The sequence below is a fragment of the Macrotis lagotis genome, chromosome 8, assembly GCF_037893015.1.
Source record: "Macrotis lagotis isolate mMagLag1 chromosome 8, bilby.v1.9.chrom.fasta, whole genome shotgun sequence".
NCBI lineage: Eukaryota > Metazoa > Chordata > Mammalia > Peramelemorphia > Peramelidae > Macrotis > Macrotis lagotis.
The window spans coordinates 84,036,255-84,052,840 of NC_133665.1; the positions used below are offsets into that span (position 1 = coordinate 84,036,255).

Here is a 16,586-nt window from a genome sequence, read left to right on the forward strand (position 1 = left end):
GAAAGTGTTTAGATATCAAATTTATCCTTAATTACTGCTTTGGCTTCATCCCCCAAATTTTCATTTGTTGTCTCCTTGTTGTGATTAACTGATGAAATTATTGGTTTTTTTATTTACTTTTTGAACCACCTATTCCTTAAGATTAATTCATTTAATTTCAAATTAATTTTTTTCTTTAAGATTTTATTTATTTTGAGTTTTACACTTTTTTTCCCTGTTCTTGCTTCCCTTCCTTCACCCCCACAGAAGGCAGTCTGTTAGTCTTTTACATTGTTTCCATGGTATACAATGATCTGAGTTGAAGGTGATGAGAGAAAAATCATATCCTTAAGGAAGAACAATAAAATATAAGAGAAATAGCAGAATTACATGATAAGCTAACGGGTTTTTTCCTAAATTAAAGGTAATAGACTTTGGTCTTTGTTCAAACTCCACAATTCTTTCTCTGGATACAGATGGTATTCTCCATCGCAGATACCCCCCCCCCCCAATTGTCCCTGTTTGTTGCTCTGATGAACTGAACAAGTGCATCAAGGTTGGTCATCACCCCCATATTGCTGTTAGGGTGTACAATGTTTTTCTGGTTCTGCTCATCTTGCTCAGCATCAGTGCATGCAAATACTTCCAGGCTTCCCTGAATTCCCATCCCTCCTGGTTTCTAATAGAACAATAGTGTTCCATGACATAACATAAACCACAGTTTGTTAAGCCATTCCCCAATTGAAAGACATTTACTTAATTTCCAATTCTTTGCTACCACAAATTAGGCTGCTATGAATATTTTTGTACAAGTAAAGTTTTCACCCTTTTTCATAATCTCTTCAGGGTATAGACCTAGTAGTGGGATACCTGGATGAAAGGGTATGCACATTTTTTTGTTGCCCCTTTGGGCTTAATTCCAAATTGCTCTCCAGAAAGGTCGGATGAGTTCACAGTTTGACCAATAATGTATTAGTGTCCCAGATTTCCTACATTCCTTCCAGCATTGATCATTGTCCTTTCTGGTCATATTGGCCAGTGTGAGAGGTGTGAGGTGGTACCTCAGAGATGCTTTAATTAGCATTTTTCTAATAAGTAATGATTTTAGAGCAATTTTTCATATGACTATGGATTGATTTAATTTCCTCATCTGTAAATTGCCTTTTTATATTGGGGAATGGCTTTTTAAAAAAAATAATTGATTCAGTTCTCTGCATATTTTAGAGAGGAATCCTTTGTGAGAAACTCTAGTTATAAAAATTATTTCTCAATTTACTATATTTCTTTTGATCTTAGTTACATTGGTTTTATCTTTGTAAAATATTTTAAATTTAATATATTCAAAATTATCTAGTTTTTGTTTTTTAATTGAAGATTTTATTTATTTTGAGTTTTACAATTTTTCCCCTAATATTACTTCCCTCTCCCCACCCCCCACAGAAGGCAATTTGCCAGTCTTTACATTGTTTCCATGGTATACATTGATCCAAATTGAATGTGATGAGAGAGAAATCATACCCTTAAGGAAGAAACATAAAGTATAAGAGATAGCAAGATCAGACAATAAAATGTAAGTTTCTTTTTCTAAATTGAAGGTAGTAGTCTTTGTTCTTTTTTTCAAACTCCACAGTTCTCTCTCTGGATACAGATTTCCTGCAACCCTTCCAACAATGATCATTGTCCTTTCTGGTCATATTGGCCAGTCTGAGAGGTGTGAGGATGGTACCTCAGAGATGCTTTAATTTGCATTTTTTTCTAATAAGTAATGATGTGGAGCAATTTTTCATATGACTATGGATCACTTTGATCTCATTTGTAATTTGCCTTTGCATATCCTTTGACCATTTGTCAATTGGGGAATGTTTTTTTTTTTTAAATTTGACTCAATTCTCTATATATTTTAGAAATGAGTCCTTTGTCAGAAATACTAGTTGTAAAGATTGTTTCCCAGTTTACTACATTTCTTTTGATCTTGATTATAGTGGTTTTGTCTGGACAAATGGTTTTTTAATTTAATGTAATCAAAATCATCTAGTTTGTTTTTAGTGTTGTTCTCCATCTCATAAACTGCTTCCCTTTCCATAAACTAGTCCTTGATCTTCAAGTTTGCTTATAGTATTTTTTTATGTCTAAATCCAGTATCCATTTTGATCTTATGTTGGTATAGGGTGTGAGGTAATGGTATAATCTAAGTTTCTTCCATACTAACTTCCAATTTTCTCAACAGTTTTTATTGAAGAGAGAGTTTTTATCCCAATAGCTGGACTCTTTGGGTTTATCAAACAGCAGCTTACTAATAATCATTTCCTGCTATTGCACCTAGTCTATTCCACTGATCTACCACTCTATTTCTTAGCCAATACCAGACAGTTTTGATGACTGATGCTTTATAATATAATTTTAGATCTGATAGGGTAAGCCACCTTCTTTTGCACCTTTTTTTCATTAAATCCCTGGAAATTCTTGGCTCTATTTCTCCATATGAATTTACTTACAACTTTTTCATTTTTTAAGGTTTTTTGCAAGGCAAATGGGGTTAAAGTGGCTTGCCCAAGGCCACACAGCTAGTTAATTATTAAGTGTCTGAGGCCGGGTTTGAACTCAGGTACTCCTGACACCAGGGCCGGTGCTCTATTCACTGCACCACCTAACCGCCCCTTTACAACTTTTTCTAACTCATTAAAGTAGTTTTTTGGAATTTTGATTGGTAGGGCACTAAAACAGGTGATTTAGTTTTGGTAGAATTGTCATTTTTATTTTATTGGTTCAGCTTGTCCAGAATCAGTTGATGTTTCCCCAGTTATTTAAATCTGATTTTATTTGTGTGAGGAATGTTTTGTAATTGTTTTCAAAATGTTTTTGAGTCTGCCTTGACAGATAGACTCCCAGGTATTTTATATTGGCTGAGGTTACTTTGAATGGGATTTCTCTTTCTCCCTCTTCCTGCTGTATCTTGCTAGTTATATATAGAAGTGTAACAGATTTTTGAGGGTTTATTTTATATCCTGCCACTTTGATAAAGTTGCTAATCATTTCTAGTATTTTTTACATGATTTTTTGGGATTCTCTAGGTATACCATCATGTCATGTTCAAAGAGTGAGGGTTTTGTCTTTTCCTTCCCAATTCTTATTCTTTCAATTTCTTTTTCTTCTCTTATTGCTAAGACTAACATTCCTAATATGATATTGAATAGTAATGGTAAAAAATGGGCATCCTTGTTTCACCCCTGCTCTTATTGTGAATGCCTCTAGATTATCCCTATTGCATATATATATATATATGTATATATACATATATATATATATATATATATATATATAATGCTTGTTGATGGTTTCAGATAGCTGCTGCTTATTATTGTAAGGGACAAACCATTTCTATACTTTCTAGTGTTTTTAAGTAGGAATGGGTGTTGTATTTTGTCAGAAGCTTTTTCATCATCTATTGATAAAATCATAATATTTCTGATAGCTTTGTTGTTGTTATGATTAATTATACTAATAGTTTTCCTAATATTTCACCAACCCTGCATTCCTGGAATAAATCCTAGTTGGTCATAGTGTATTATGCTAGTGATAGCTTGTTGTAATCGTTTTGCTAAGATTTTATTTAAGATTTTTACATCTCTATTCATCAGGGAGATAGGTCTATAATCTTCTTTCTCTATTTTTACTCTTCCTGATTTAGGTATCAGCATCATGTTGGTGTCATAGAAAGAGGCATATTTCTATCTTCACCTATTTTTCCAAAGAGTTTATATTGAATTGGAACCAATTATTCCTCAAATGTTTGATAGAATTCACTTGTGAATCCATCTGGGCATGGAGATTTTTTCTTAGGGAGTTCAATAATGGCTTGTTGAATTTCTTTTTCTGAGATAGGGTTGTTTAGGTTTTTAATTTCCTCTTCAACTAACCTGGGCAACTTGTATTTTTGTATATATTCATCCCTTTCAATTAGATTGTCAAATTTATTGGCATAGAATTGGACAAAATAATTCCAATTTATTGCTTTAATTTCCCCCCTCATTGATTGTGAGTTCACCTTTTTCATTTCTGATGATAGGAATTTGGTTTTCTCCTTTCTTTATTTTAATCAAATTGACTAGAGGTTTATCAATTTTATTGGTTTTTTCATAAAACCAACTCTTGGTTTTATTTATTAGTTCAGTTTCTTTCTTGCTTTCAATTTTATTAATTTCTCCTTTATGTTTTAGAATTTCTAATTTGGTATTTAATTGGTGGTTTTTAATTTGTTCTTTCTCTAATTTTTAGTCGCATATTTAGTTCATTGATTTCTTCTTTCTCTAATTTATTCATGTAAGTATTTAAAGATATATTATGTCCTCTGACAGCTGCTTTGTGTGAATCTCATAGGTTTTAGTATGTTATTTAATTATTTTCATTATCTAGGATGAAATAATTAATTTTTTCTATAATTTGTTGTTTGATCCATTTATTTTTTAAGATGAGCTTATTTGGTTTCCAAATAGTTTTTGGTCTTTATCTCCCTTATCCTACACTGCATATGATTTTTATTACATTATGATCTAAGAAAGATGTATTTATTCTTTCTGCAGTTGATCTTTAAGTTTTTATGCCCAAGTGCATGGTCAATTTTTATGTGTGCCATGTATTGCAGAACAAAGTATATTCCTTTTTATACCTGTTCAGTTTCCTCCATAAGTGTATCATATATAGATTTTCTAACAATTTACCTCCTTATCTTCCTTATTGTTTATTTTTTTATTAAATTTATCTAAATCTGAAAGTGGGAGGTTGAGGGCTCTCACTAGTAGAGTTTTGCTGTCTATGTTTTCCTGTAGCACTTTCAAATTCTCCTCTAAAAATCTGAATGCTGTCTCATTGGGTGCATACATATTTAGTATTGAAATTACATTATTGTCTATGGTACTTTATAAGAGGATATATTTTCCTTTATTATCTCTTTTAAACACTATTTTTGCAGCTGCTTTGCCTGAGATAAGGAATGCTACCTCTGCTTTTTTCACTTCAGCTAAAGCAAAATATATTTTGCTCCAACCTTTTTCCTTTACTCTCTATATATGTATCTCTCTGCTTAAATGAGTTTCTTGTTGTTTTTTTTCATTTTATTGACCTTTTAATAGAAAAGAGGACTTTATTTGCCAGGAAGGATGATGCCATCAAACTTCTGTTGGAACCAGGGTATGGCTTCCTCTTTGCCAGTTCTGTGTTTGGCCCCAATGAAGCCTGTCCTACACTTCTTGTCTGCAATGCTGAACCCAGGTCTGCCCAGCACTACATAGAAGTCCAAGCTGTAGATACTGATGTTTGGGTCATATTTAATCCTCAGATCGATGTGCTCTTGGATCCCAAAGCCAAAGTTGCCAGTATCTGAGAAGTTATTTTTCCTTAACTCATATTCTCACACATTTAATCCCTTCTCCAGAATTTCTTCAGCTTTGGCCCCACAGATTGTGCAGTGAACTGCGATCTTCTCGTTTCTCCTGATTCCCAAAGACCTGACAATGTAGTGAGCTTTGGAGAACACTGGGGTTTGGCCTGTGAGCTGCTACAGTACTTTGGCTGCTCTGGTCAGCCTGTCTCCACTCTCCCCAACACAGATGTTGAGGCAGAGCTTTCAGATTCTCAGTTCCTGCATGGGGTTTTCCCTTTCACTCTGATCTTGCGCCATGGTGGATAACTGGAAGAGCAAATGAGTTTCTTGTAATTAGCATATTGTAGGATTCTGATTTTCCAATCCATTCTGTTATTTCACTTACCTTTTAAGGGAGAGTTCATCCCATTTACATTCAAAGTTATAATTACTAATTATTAACTCTTTATTGGTCATCCATGCTATCTTCACTCTGTTTGTATTTTCCGCCTTTTTTCCTTTTATCCATATTCCCCAGTATTTTGTTTCTGAATTCTGCCACCTTCAGTGTATTTTTCCCTCCTATAATAACCCCTCCCCTTTCTTTCCCCTTTACCTTTTCCCCTTCTTCCCTTCCTTCCTTCTGTTATCTCCTCTTTTTCCTCCCCTTTCCCATCCCCTACCTTTCCCATTCCCCTTTTAATACTTGAAAGGTAAGATAAGTTTCTTAACTGAGTGTTTGTGTAAGTTAACTTTGAGCTAAGTCTGAGGAGAGCAAAATTCAGGTGGTTCTCAGCTCCTCCCTTCTTCCCCTCTATTACAATAGGTCTTTTGTACCTCTTAATGTAATGAGATTTACCCCATTCAATCTCCTCCACCCTCCTGTCTCCTTACTATCCCCCCTTTTTATGGAGGTATCGTTTTTAAACCATTGTATTTGAATCACAGAAAAGTTATGGGTGTCCATCACTTCTGGCTATGTATATTCTCTCTAATGGATTTGCAATTCTCAAGAGTTATGAGATACTTTCTCCCAGAAGAGGATATACTTAGTTTCATCTTATTAGAATAGCAGTTTTTTTCCTTTACCCTTTTTTTACCTTTTCATGTGTCTCTTGAGCCTCCTGTTTGATGTCCAAATTTTCTATTAAGCTCGTGGGGTAGTTTTTCATCAGGAAGTGTTTGAAAGTGTCCCATTTCTTTAAATGTCCATCTTTTCATCCTGGAAGAGAAGGCTCAGCTTTGCTGGGTAATGGTTTCTTGGCTGTGTTCTCTTTGGAATATCTCATTCCAGGCCCTTCAATCCCTTAATGTTGACACTGCCAGGTCATGTATAATCTGTACTGTGGCTCTTTGGCATCTAAATTCTTTCTTTCTGGCTGCTTGCATGATTTTCCTCTTTTATCTGATAGTTTTGGAACTTGGCCACAACATTTCTTTGTGTTTTCATTTTAGGATCTCTTTCTGGAGGGGATTGATGTATTCTTTCAATAACAATTTTGCCCTCTGGTTCCATATCAGGGCAGTTTTCCATCTCTTTAAGTCCTGTAATATTAAATCCAGGCTTTTTTTCCCCTCTTCAATGTTTTTAGGAATATTGTAATTCTGAGGTTGTCTCTTCTTGATCTATTCTAGAGGTCACTGGTTTTGCTGCTGAAGTATTTTACATTTTCTTCTATTTTTTTCAATATTTTGGTTTTAACAGACTCTTTCTTTCTCATGAAGTCATTAGTTTACACAGACTCCATTCCTTTTTTTAGAGAAGAATTTTCTTCATTTACCTTTTGCAACTCCTTTTCTCATAGAATTGGTCAATTTTATTTTTGAAAGAGTTTTCCATTTGACCAATTGAGGTTTTGAGAGAATTATTTTCTTTTTGCATTTGTCCAATTGTATTTTCCAATGATTTGTTTTCTTGTTGCAAGGTGTTAATTGTCTCTCCCAAATTTTCCAATTGATTTTTAAACTCTTTCCTGATTTCTTCAAGGAAGTTTTTCTGTGCTGGAGACTAGATCATATTCTCCTCAGAGGTTCTAGGTCTTTCTGAGTTAGAATCTTTTCCTTCTAGAAATTTTTCTATGGACCCTCCTTTTACACTGGCCTTTCTTCATTTTCCTAAAACCTTATGTTGACGAGGGGCTGTTTGAGATCCCTAGAGGCTTTACTCACTGGGTGTAGTAATTCCAAGTGGGCTGGCCAGTAGGCTGTGTTGGTTGCTTTCTTTGCAGTATCTGTGACCTTAATTTGAGGCCCTCTCCCTTAGCCTAGAGCCACTAGATGAAGCTGTTGAGTACTTATTATTGACCAGTGGTCTGTTTTGCCTTACTGCAAGGTAATGACTCTCCATATTCACAGGTGAGGAAGGTCTGCTGCTCACAAATTAGCCTTGGGAAGAGGTGGGATGTAAATGTATTTGTTCTGGGATGAGGCTTCAGCTGAAATGAAGGTATGGGGACAGCTCTCCCACACTGAAACTCCACCCTCCAGCTTTGCTGGCAAGCTCCAGACCATCAGTGCTACAACCAATGCCTCTGCTTCCTAGTTGGCCCATGCCACTCTGGCCAATAAGGCTTGTCCTGATTTCAGGCTTTCAAGTTTTAGGCTGCCTGGCTGATCATGCTAGTTGAGCTCTCCAACTCTTACTCACCCCATCGCTCATCAGTCTGGTCGCACTTTCAGCATCTCAGGATCTCTTGCCCACCTCACAGGTCTGGCTAGTTGAGCTCTCAGTCTCTGACCCTGTTGGGTGCTCCTGACAGAGTCTGCCCTCTGTGCCTGGCTCACCCACGATCCCGAAGGACAAACCTTGAGGTAGATCTTCTCTTAGCTTCTCTCTCAATTTTGTAGATCAGATTTCTGTTAAGAGGTTTGTTTTCACATTATATAAGAGGGAAAATCAGGACACTTTAGCACTGTGTCTGTCTTCTCCCCCCCCCCCCCCCCACCATCTTGGCTTGAAGTCCCCAATTAATTTTTAAACTCTGCTTCAGAGACCTTTTATTGACTATCATTTGTATTGCCCTCTGGTATATAAAGTGTATTTAATATTTCTGCTTATCTGCATTTGTGAGGCTGTTGCACCCTAATGCATCTCCACTATTTGTGAAGGTATCATACATAACTGAAATGTATGTATGGACCTTTCTGTTTCCTTTTAATACTATCCAGACATCTGTCCTATTTAGCTTTTTAAAAATTCTGTTCAGATTCATTTCTTTTCTGTTTGTTTTTTTAGCATTATATAGATCTTTGACTTGTATGTTAGAGCGCCCATTACTATAGTTTTCTATTTATTTCTCCTTATAACACATTTAACTTTTTCTTTAAGAATTTACTTGCAATGCCATTTGGTACCTATCTGTTTTGTATTGATAGGAATTTAGTTTTTATGTTTCTTTTCGGCAAATTTTTATTTTCTTGTTTATTTCTTTTAAGTGGACATATTTTTGATTTTGCTTTATCTTGAATTAATGATGATATGAGTGAGCTGGTGATAGTCTTGTTCTCTTTCAGATTGCACCTGAAACATCATGTTAGGTTTTTTCATGATATTTGAGGAAGGAGTTTAATATTTTTGGGTAGCATCCAGTTAAAATTACTAGAAGAATTAATGTCAAGATATTTTGCTTCTTTGAATGGGAACAATATGTTGCTAATTTGGTGTAAAAATTGAGCCACACACGGTTGACAGTAGTGGAGCAGAAAAAGAGAGGGCAGCTTTCAGATATTTGGTATATGTTGAGGATCACAGGTGAGTGCGTCTCTGACTATGATGGTTGAATAAACCCTCTCAGTGGGAGGAGCCTGCTTGGGTAGATCTCTGACTATGACAGTTGATTAAACCCTTTCAGTGGAGTCTGCTCTTTGCCAGGTCTGGTTCTCCATCCCAGGAAGTTTAAGTAGTAACTTTCTAAGCATGCAATATCCCTGGAAGATAAGTGATTATGCGGTTATGACACACTTGATTTGTCAGTACATTTCCCAGCATGACCTGGAAAAAGGGAAATACTCAATGTTCTCAGGGGATTAGATAAAGGAGGGACCTTGTGATTTTTGCAATATATAAACTTATGCACAGCTTATTGAAGTCCCATTTCTTCATTTATTATTCAACCTTCTGTCATGTACCTCTTCAACTCTTTCCTTGCTCTGATGCAGGTTGGTGGGGCCCCAAACAGGTATACATACTGCATTTGCTTATCTGGACAAGAATGCTTGCAAACACCAAGACTGGTTTGATGAAAATGTTGGGGAAATATAGAAGCTGCTAAATCTCCACAGGGTTACCAGTAGGATATTTCTTCTGTTTCTAAGAAGGCCACATTTCATTCAAGCAAAAGTAAAGTTCAAGCAAAGCTTAGAAGATGCAGGACTCTTGACTTAGTAAGAAGGCAGATGAAATTCAATTTTATGCAGATAGTAGCAATCCATAGTGCTTTTGTGATTCCCTGAAAACTATTTATGGGCCAAAGACAAATGGTCATGTCAATTGCTCAGTGCTGATAGATCCACATTTTCATCTATCAGTGCAGAAGCCATTGACCATTCACCTCAAGTTAAAGTCAATCAGTCCCGAACTGAAGTTCCAACTGAAAAAGAGGTTTTGAATACCTCTGAATAAAGCTTCTTTCAAATGGCAAAGCATCTAGTGCTGATTCTATCCAGCTGAGAACTACAAGGTAGGAGGTAATGCTCATCCAAAAGCAGATAGAAAATGTCCAGGTTATATACTCTAAGAATTCAAGTATCGAGTTCCTCCATTGTCCATGTTTATAAAGGGAAAGGGAATAGATTGTCTTGTGACAATCACAGTGGTATTTTTCTTTAGTCATTGCTGGTAAGATTCTTTACAGAGTCCAGGTCAATAGGCTTGATTCTTCATCTGGAAGATGGTCACCTCCCTGAGAACCAGTGCAGCTTCAGATAGAGTTGACATGGTGTTTACTGCCCAATGACTCCAGGAAAATTTCCAGGAAGAGAACAAAGGTCTGTATATAATGTTTGTAGATTTGACCAAAGCCTTTGAAAACTATCAGTCATGAGGATTTATGGAAAATTATGTCAAAATGTGGTTGCCCGGAGAAGTTCATCAGAATTGTATGTCAGCTTCATGCTTGTCCAGGTTCTGGATAGTGGACGATCTTCTTGAGATAGCCTGGTCACCAATGGAGTAAAAAAAGGATGTGTCCTTGTGCCAATGCTTTTTAGCATGATATATCATCAAATGCCTTCACTGAGGGTGAACATTGATGGTAAATTCATCAACTTGAAATGGCTATTAAATTAAGACCAAAGTGGAGAGAGTGTTGGTTCGTGATCTGTTTGTAGATGATCCTTTGCATCCTTTTGAACAAACCATGAGGAAAACAAACAAACCCCTAAAACAAAGGAAAAATGTAGCACTGCTTTTATATTTGTACATAATTTACTTTGATTAATATTAAATTAAACAGAAAATTGCCAGTCGTGGTAGCTGATGTTTTTAAGCATATCATGGAGTGTGTCTTTTGCAACCTCCAAGAGGAATGATTCTCTACTTATAGTGAGGTTTTTTAGATACCCCTGTATTCTTCTTCTTCTTCTTCTTCTTCTTCTTCTTCTTCTTCTTCTTCTTCTTCTTTTTTCTTCTTCTTTCTCTCTCTCTTTCTCTCTCTCTCTCTCTCTCTCTCTCTCTCTCTCTCTCTCTCTCTCTCTCTCTCTTGTTTTTTCTCTATCCACTGAACCATCTAGTTGTCCCTAATGCTTCTTTTTCACATGAGATTTTGCTTCTGAAACTTCTTAGGTCTAGATCTAGAAGGTATTTCTGAGAAAAATATTGTCTAAATTCCTTTTTATAGAGGAAGAACTAAAGAGGTGAATATTTAACTGAGGAAAGCACAAGTAGTAAACAAAAGTGGTAGGATTTGAATCCTGATCCTCTCATCAGATTGTGAACTCAGTTCCTTCAGTTCCATTTTTTAAAACTACATCATCATATCCTGAAATAATAGCCTCTTCATTGAGATTAACAATTATTCAAAAAAAATACTGGCCTAGTATTTTATGTTTTTCATTATTCATACAATTCTCATTTGTGTATATTTTGAAACCCCTGTACATTGTAATTGTTGAAGAGGATGTTTTCTCTTTTCTTGTTTGTACTTACAGAATGTAAAAGTGACTTTCATGTACTAAAATATTATTGAAGTCTTGATATTATTTCATAGTTGTCATTATTTCTTTTATTTCTCCCTGATTTGTTAGCATATTATTTCTTTAAATAAAAGGTCATTGATGGGTACCTTTTGTTTTTCTTTTTGTGGATAGTTTGTGTCAGAAGGGGATTATTTGTTCTTTACATATTTGATAAAATTCATTAATAAATAAATATTTTTAGGGGAGATATATCATATTCAATCTTTAAACTTTTATTTTCTGTTTGGTTAAGTTGGGCATGTTATGTGGTTTGTTTGTTTGTTTTTTATGTTTTTGCAAGGCAAATGGGGTTAAGTGGCTTGCCCAAGGCCACACAGCTAGGTAATGTTATGTTTATGTAAGTATTTGTAGTTCTAAAAAAATTTTTAAATTTTATTAGGATGTAATTGAGTACAATTATCCTTAAATTTTTTTGTTTCCTCTGCACCTCCTATGAATCCTCCATATTATTATTTTTTATATTGGTCATTGTATAGTCTGTTAGTCATTTAAAAATGATCTTTTTATAAGTTTACTACTCTTTTAATTTTGTTCTGTGATTTTTTTTTTGCCAGACTTGGTTTTCAAAATGTCTTTTTTGCACTGGTATTATTAGTTTGTATATTTATATTTGAAAATTTCTTTCTCTTTTTTCCTTTTTGTTAACATTATATATTCAGATGTCTCAATCCCCCTCTCTGAACTATTGAGTTCTGAGTTGCATCCCATATATTTTGGCCTAATTTATCAAAGTTCCTATTTTTAAAAACATACTTATATTCTGTTTTTATAATTTGTTTTTGATTAATTCATTATTTATACTCTGTTTATATCTGTACTTAATAAATTTCCTTTATTTAAATTTATGGTTTGTGAATGACATTTTTCATAATCATTTCTTTGAATAAGACTATGTGTTTTTTAATGCCCTAGCAGTTAAGAGCTTTTGGTAATTGTGCTATCTGAAAAGTATTGATGCTATCTAAGATTCCCTGTTAATCATCCCACCCAATCCCCAAATTAGTTTTTCTAATTTGCTGATAAGATTAATATTTTGCTTTTCTTATTGTTTGATTTGTCATGTTCAGAAAAGATACTTTAAAGTTATTTTACTTCAAAAATGAATTAAGGGGGCAACTAGGTGGTGCAGTGAATAAAGCACTGGCCTTGGAGTCAGGAGTACCTGGGTTCAAATCTGGTCTCAGACACTTAATAATTACCTAGCTGTGTGGCCTTGGACAAACCACTTAACCCCACTGCCTTGAAAAAACCTAAAAAAAAAAGAAAAAATGAATTAAGGCAGTCAGATTTTTCTGAATTTGACACATGATTTAATATTAATTCTGTTTCATGATAAGTGATACTTTTATGTTACATTCTTCATTTTTTTTGTCTCTTGTGGTTACTTACTGAAAGTTGTGATTATAAATACCATTTTTTTTATCAGCTCAGCTGATTGCAAGTCAGTTATGTCTCAGCTTCTCAAGTTTGTTGTCATACTTGTTCTCTGTTTCAAGTGTGCTTCTTCTTGGCTAAAAATGGAAGAGTTTTGTTTTCTAATCTTTTGCAAACTCTTGCCATTTTATCGTTGAATTCAGGTCATTATATTAAAGATTATAATTAAAATGCCATTTTCTCCATCAAATCCTGGCACCTTTAATTTTACTTGGCCTTATTAAAGAGGAAAAAAAGAGATCAGTATATCATATTTCCCCATATATTAGATATATCCTTTTCCAAAAATTTGGGGTCTAAAAACTGGGAGTGTTCGGTATAGTAGTTGAAGATTTTTTTTACTTGCATTTCCCACTTTTTCATGTTTGTTGTTTTTGCTCTCATTGTTTTGAATTTATTACTGGTATATGAGGTTATATTTTGCCATGTCCTGCCCAGATTTTCATCCAGGGCTGAATTCAAGTTCAAAGCCATCCAGTTTTCAAAAATGAATGGAAATTGTGCTGCTGAATGTCAGTTTGGTCCTCCTCCAACTGAGAAAACAATTTGAGACAAACTTTGGGAAGAAGAAATCCTACTGAAACCACCATGGCAGAAGAAAACCATGAGAAGCTTGGCTTAAGTTAGAGAGGGAATTGAAGAGATGGATTGAAGAGCAAAGGGCAAGTGGAACTCCTGTGTCCACAATGATAGTTCAGCAGGGGACAAGAAGAATTGCTGATGAAAAAGAAGAGACTGATTTAAATTGGTGCTTCAGGTTCATGAACCGGAATGATCTAAGCATGTGTCCATGCATCAGACTTGCCCAGGAGAGCTTGTGGTCAATCCCAGACCAGAGCACAGGCAGGAGAGCAGTCATAACTTCTAAGACAATGAGTCATCATCAAACATAGATGAGGATGAGCTAAGGGATGGGAGTTCTGATGGTGATGAGGAGTTGTATGAATTTTATGATGAATAAAACTTGAGTTCAATACCTTTATATAATACATATTTTTCAAATATCAATCCCAAATTAAGGTGTGTCTTATACATAGAACCATCTTATACATGGAGAAATATGGTAAACATTTATTAAGTACTTCCTATGGTCCAAGGACTTTATAAATAATATTTCATTGACTACACAGCAATCCTGGGAGGTAGATGCTATGAATATCCCCATTTTGCAGTTGAGGAAAGTGAGGCAGGCAGAGGATGAGTGACTTGCTCAGAGTCATATGTCTTGAGGCTGAATATGAGCCCAACTTTTTTTTATTTCCAGATGCAGATTTCTGTTCACTGAGTCAACTAGCTGTGCCTCCTATTAAACCACAGATACCTGTAATTAACTTATTTAGTTTGTAACAATATTTTCTTTTCCACACAAACAGACAATCCCCTCTCATTGTCCTCAAGTAAAAAGTGTAGTTTATAAATGCTATCTTATGTTGGGTAACTGAATTTAATGAATATTCCTATAACAAAGGAAGTCAGATTTCAGATGTTAATTGAGGTGTGGTAGGTAGATCTCTAAACATAGAATCATACATACAATGCTTTTAGTACTGATTTTGACACTAGCAATATATCATTTGAATTCTGAAACTCAGTATGATTTAGTTTAAAAATGGACACAGTGATACTTGTGTAGATTTGTTGGTAGGACAGTAATTTGTTCAAAAGTACTATATGAATATGAGATATTTTCATAATCTACAAAAATGATTTTTTAAAAAACTTTCTTACTCTAATTATGAAAAATGAAGAAACTCTAGTAATAGCATTGGGTTTTTTTTCACTTTTTTTTTCAACAGAGAGAATCAGAATCTCAACAGGAAATAAATACCCTTATAGAAAAGAAAATTGCTGTGGATGAAGAAAATGTTTTCTTAAAGAAAGAATTGGGTGACTTACAGAAAAAATTTAATGATCAAAGTCAAGAGCTTAAGGTATATTGACTTGTACATAGTTTTATAGGACTGCAGCTTTGAAGTCCTTCTTTAAGCATTGTCAGCCTTTGTGGCACAGAAAGTGACAAGCTTAGAGGAAAAATTGCCTTAGGCCTTCCTATATCATAGAGTTTTCTTACACACAAAACTCTGGGAAAGCTGCTTTAAAGCTAAGAATCTAAGCTTTATAACTTTCAGATAAATAGTTAATGATGGAAATGGAGCAAAGAAAGTAGGAGTGTGAAGATGTGGCTTCTTGTAATTAGATTCTGATGGGACTAGCATTATTAATTGATAAAGCCCAGGTCTGGGAGGATATGTCTGTGTGGGTCTCAAAAATAGCTGGGGACAGCATCAAAGGCAGATTGATCAATTAATGTGCTCTTTGCAAATGTGTGCTCATCAAAGCTGTCATCCAGTTAAAAAATATGACCCTTCCACCTGCATGAAAAGAGACCAATAAAAGTACACAGGTGACCTTGGCCATCAAATAGAGAAAGCTGCTGTGAAGGTAAAACTGCATAGCTTATATTTGCTGATTAATTCTCACTTTTGTTGTTGTTGTTTTGTTTTGTTTATTGGTCCTCATGGTACTATCTACAGAACGCCAAGGAGTGGGTCCAGAAGAAGGAAGAGAAAAACATGCTAATTATCAAAGAGCTGGAGGAAAAAAATAAGGAATTAAGTATACACTGCACTGAACTGCTAAATGATCTGGAGAACCTGAAGAAACAGGAAACACAGTGGAGAAAAGAAAAACATGACATTGATTGCAAAATGAAGGTATGAGGTGGAAATAGACTTTGGGTTCTTGTTCGAGATCTAACTTCTTATAGGCAGTTTCATTACATGTTATTTTCTTTCAATAAGAAGTTATATATATTCAAATCTACCAGCGGGGACTGACATTCATTTATATTCCTTCACTTAAGACCCACAGCTTTTTAAAAATTGATGTTGCAAAGCAGGAAACTGACTTCAAATAAGTCATCCTAAAATGTAATCATTAAAAAATAAAAGCTGTTGCATTTTCAAATAAAATATGGTTTGAAAAACATATTTAGTTCCCTGTGTTTTGACTTTATAGTTTAAATTAATAAATATTACTAGATTGCATTGGATTAAGTAGTTTTAAGATATGTATATTTCTTAAGTCCATTAAAATTTCCCATAAAACCAAAGAGAACAAAAAACCAAAAAAAACCAAGTGCAAGCAGTAACAACAAAATTTTTTAATCTTATTTATCATAATTCTCCTTAGCTTAAAAGACCTCCATTCTGGAGATATTTTGTAAAACATTAAAAGTTATTTACATGAAATCTTTATCATATTTTATTTTCTTTTTCACATTATTAAAATTATATTTATTTAGCTTTATTTTTAATTGTTTTCTTTTCAAGTTCATCTAAAATTTGTGTTTTAACAAAATTAGTCAAAGGAGTCTCAAAATTAGTTTAAATTTGGGTAACTATTTCTATGCATGTTCAGATGAAAATGTATATATTTACTCAAGCTTACTAAAATATATATTTTAAAACTATCTTTCAGTATTGTTTATAGAAAAAGGAGATACATACACACACACATACACACACACATACCTAATTACCTAAGTGTATTCAGACATACATGCATATAATCTGCTTATTATGTGGGTATAGTTATGTTACAGTAAAGCCAGGTTCTT

General features: G+C 34.4%; 1 protein-coding gene and 1 pseudogene across 2 annotated transcripts in view; one reads left to right on the top strand and one right to left on the bottom strand.

The window, feature by feature from the left end:
* The window catches only part of CNTLN (centlein), a 585,894-nt gene that overhangs the window by 226,114 nt on the left and 343,194 nt on the right, over positions 1–16,586 (top strand). For both annotated transcript variants that reach the window (XM_074197564.1, XM_074197563.1), the window contains exons 4-5: positions 14,764–14,898; positions 15,502–15,681. In XM_074197564.1, the coding sequence (XP_074053665.1) occupies positions 14,764–14,898; positions 15,502–15,681 (315 nt within the window). The remainder of the gene's footprint in view (positions 1–14,763; positions 14,899–15,501; positions 15,682–16,586) is intronic.
* On the bottom strand, positions 5,120–5,656 carry LOC141494869 (large ribosomal subunit protein uL5-like; annotated as a pseudogene).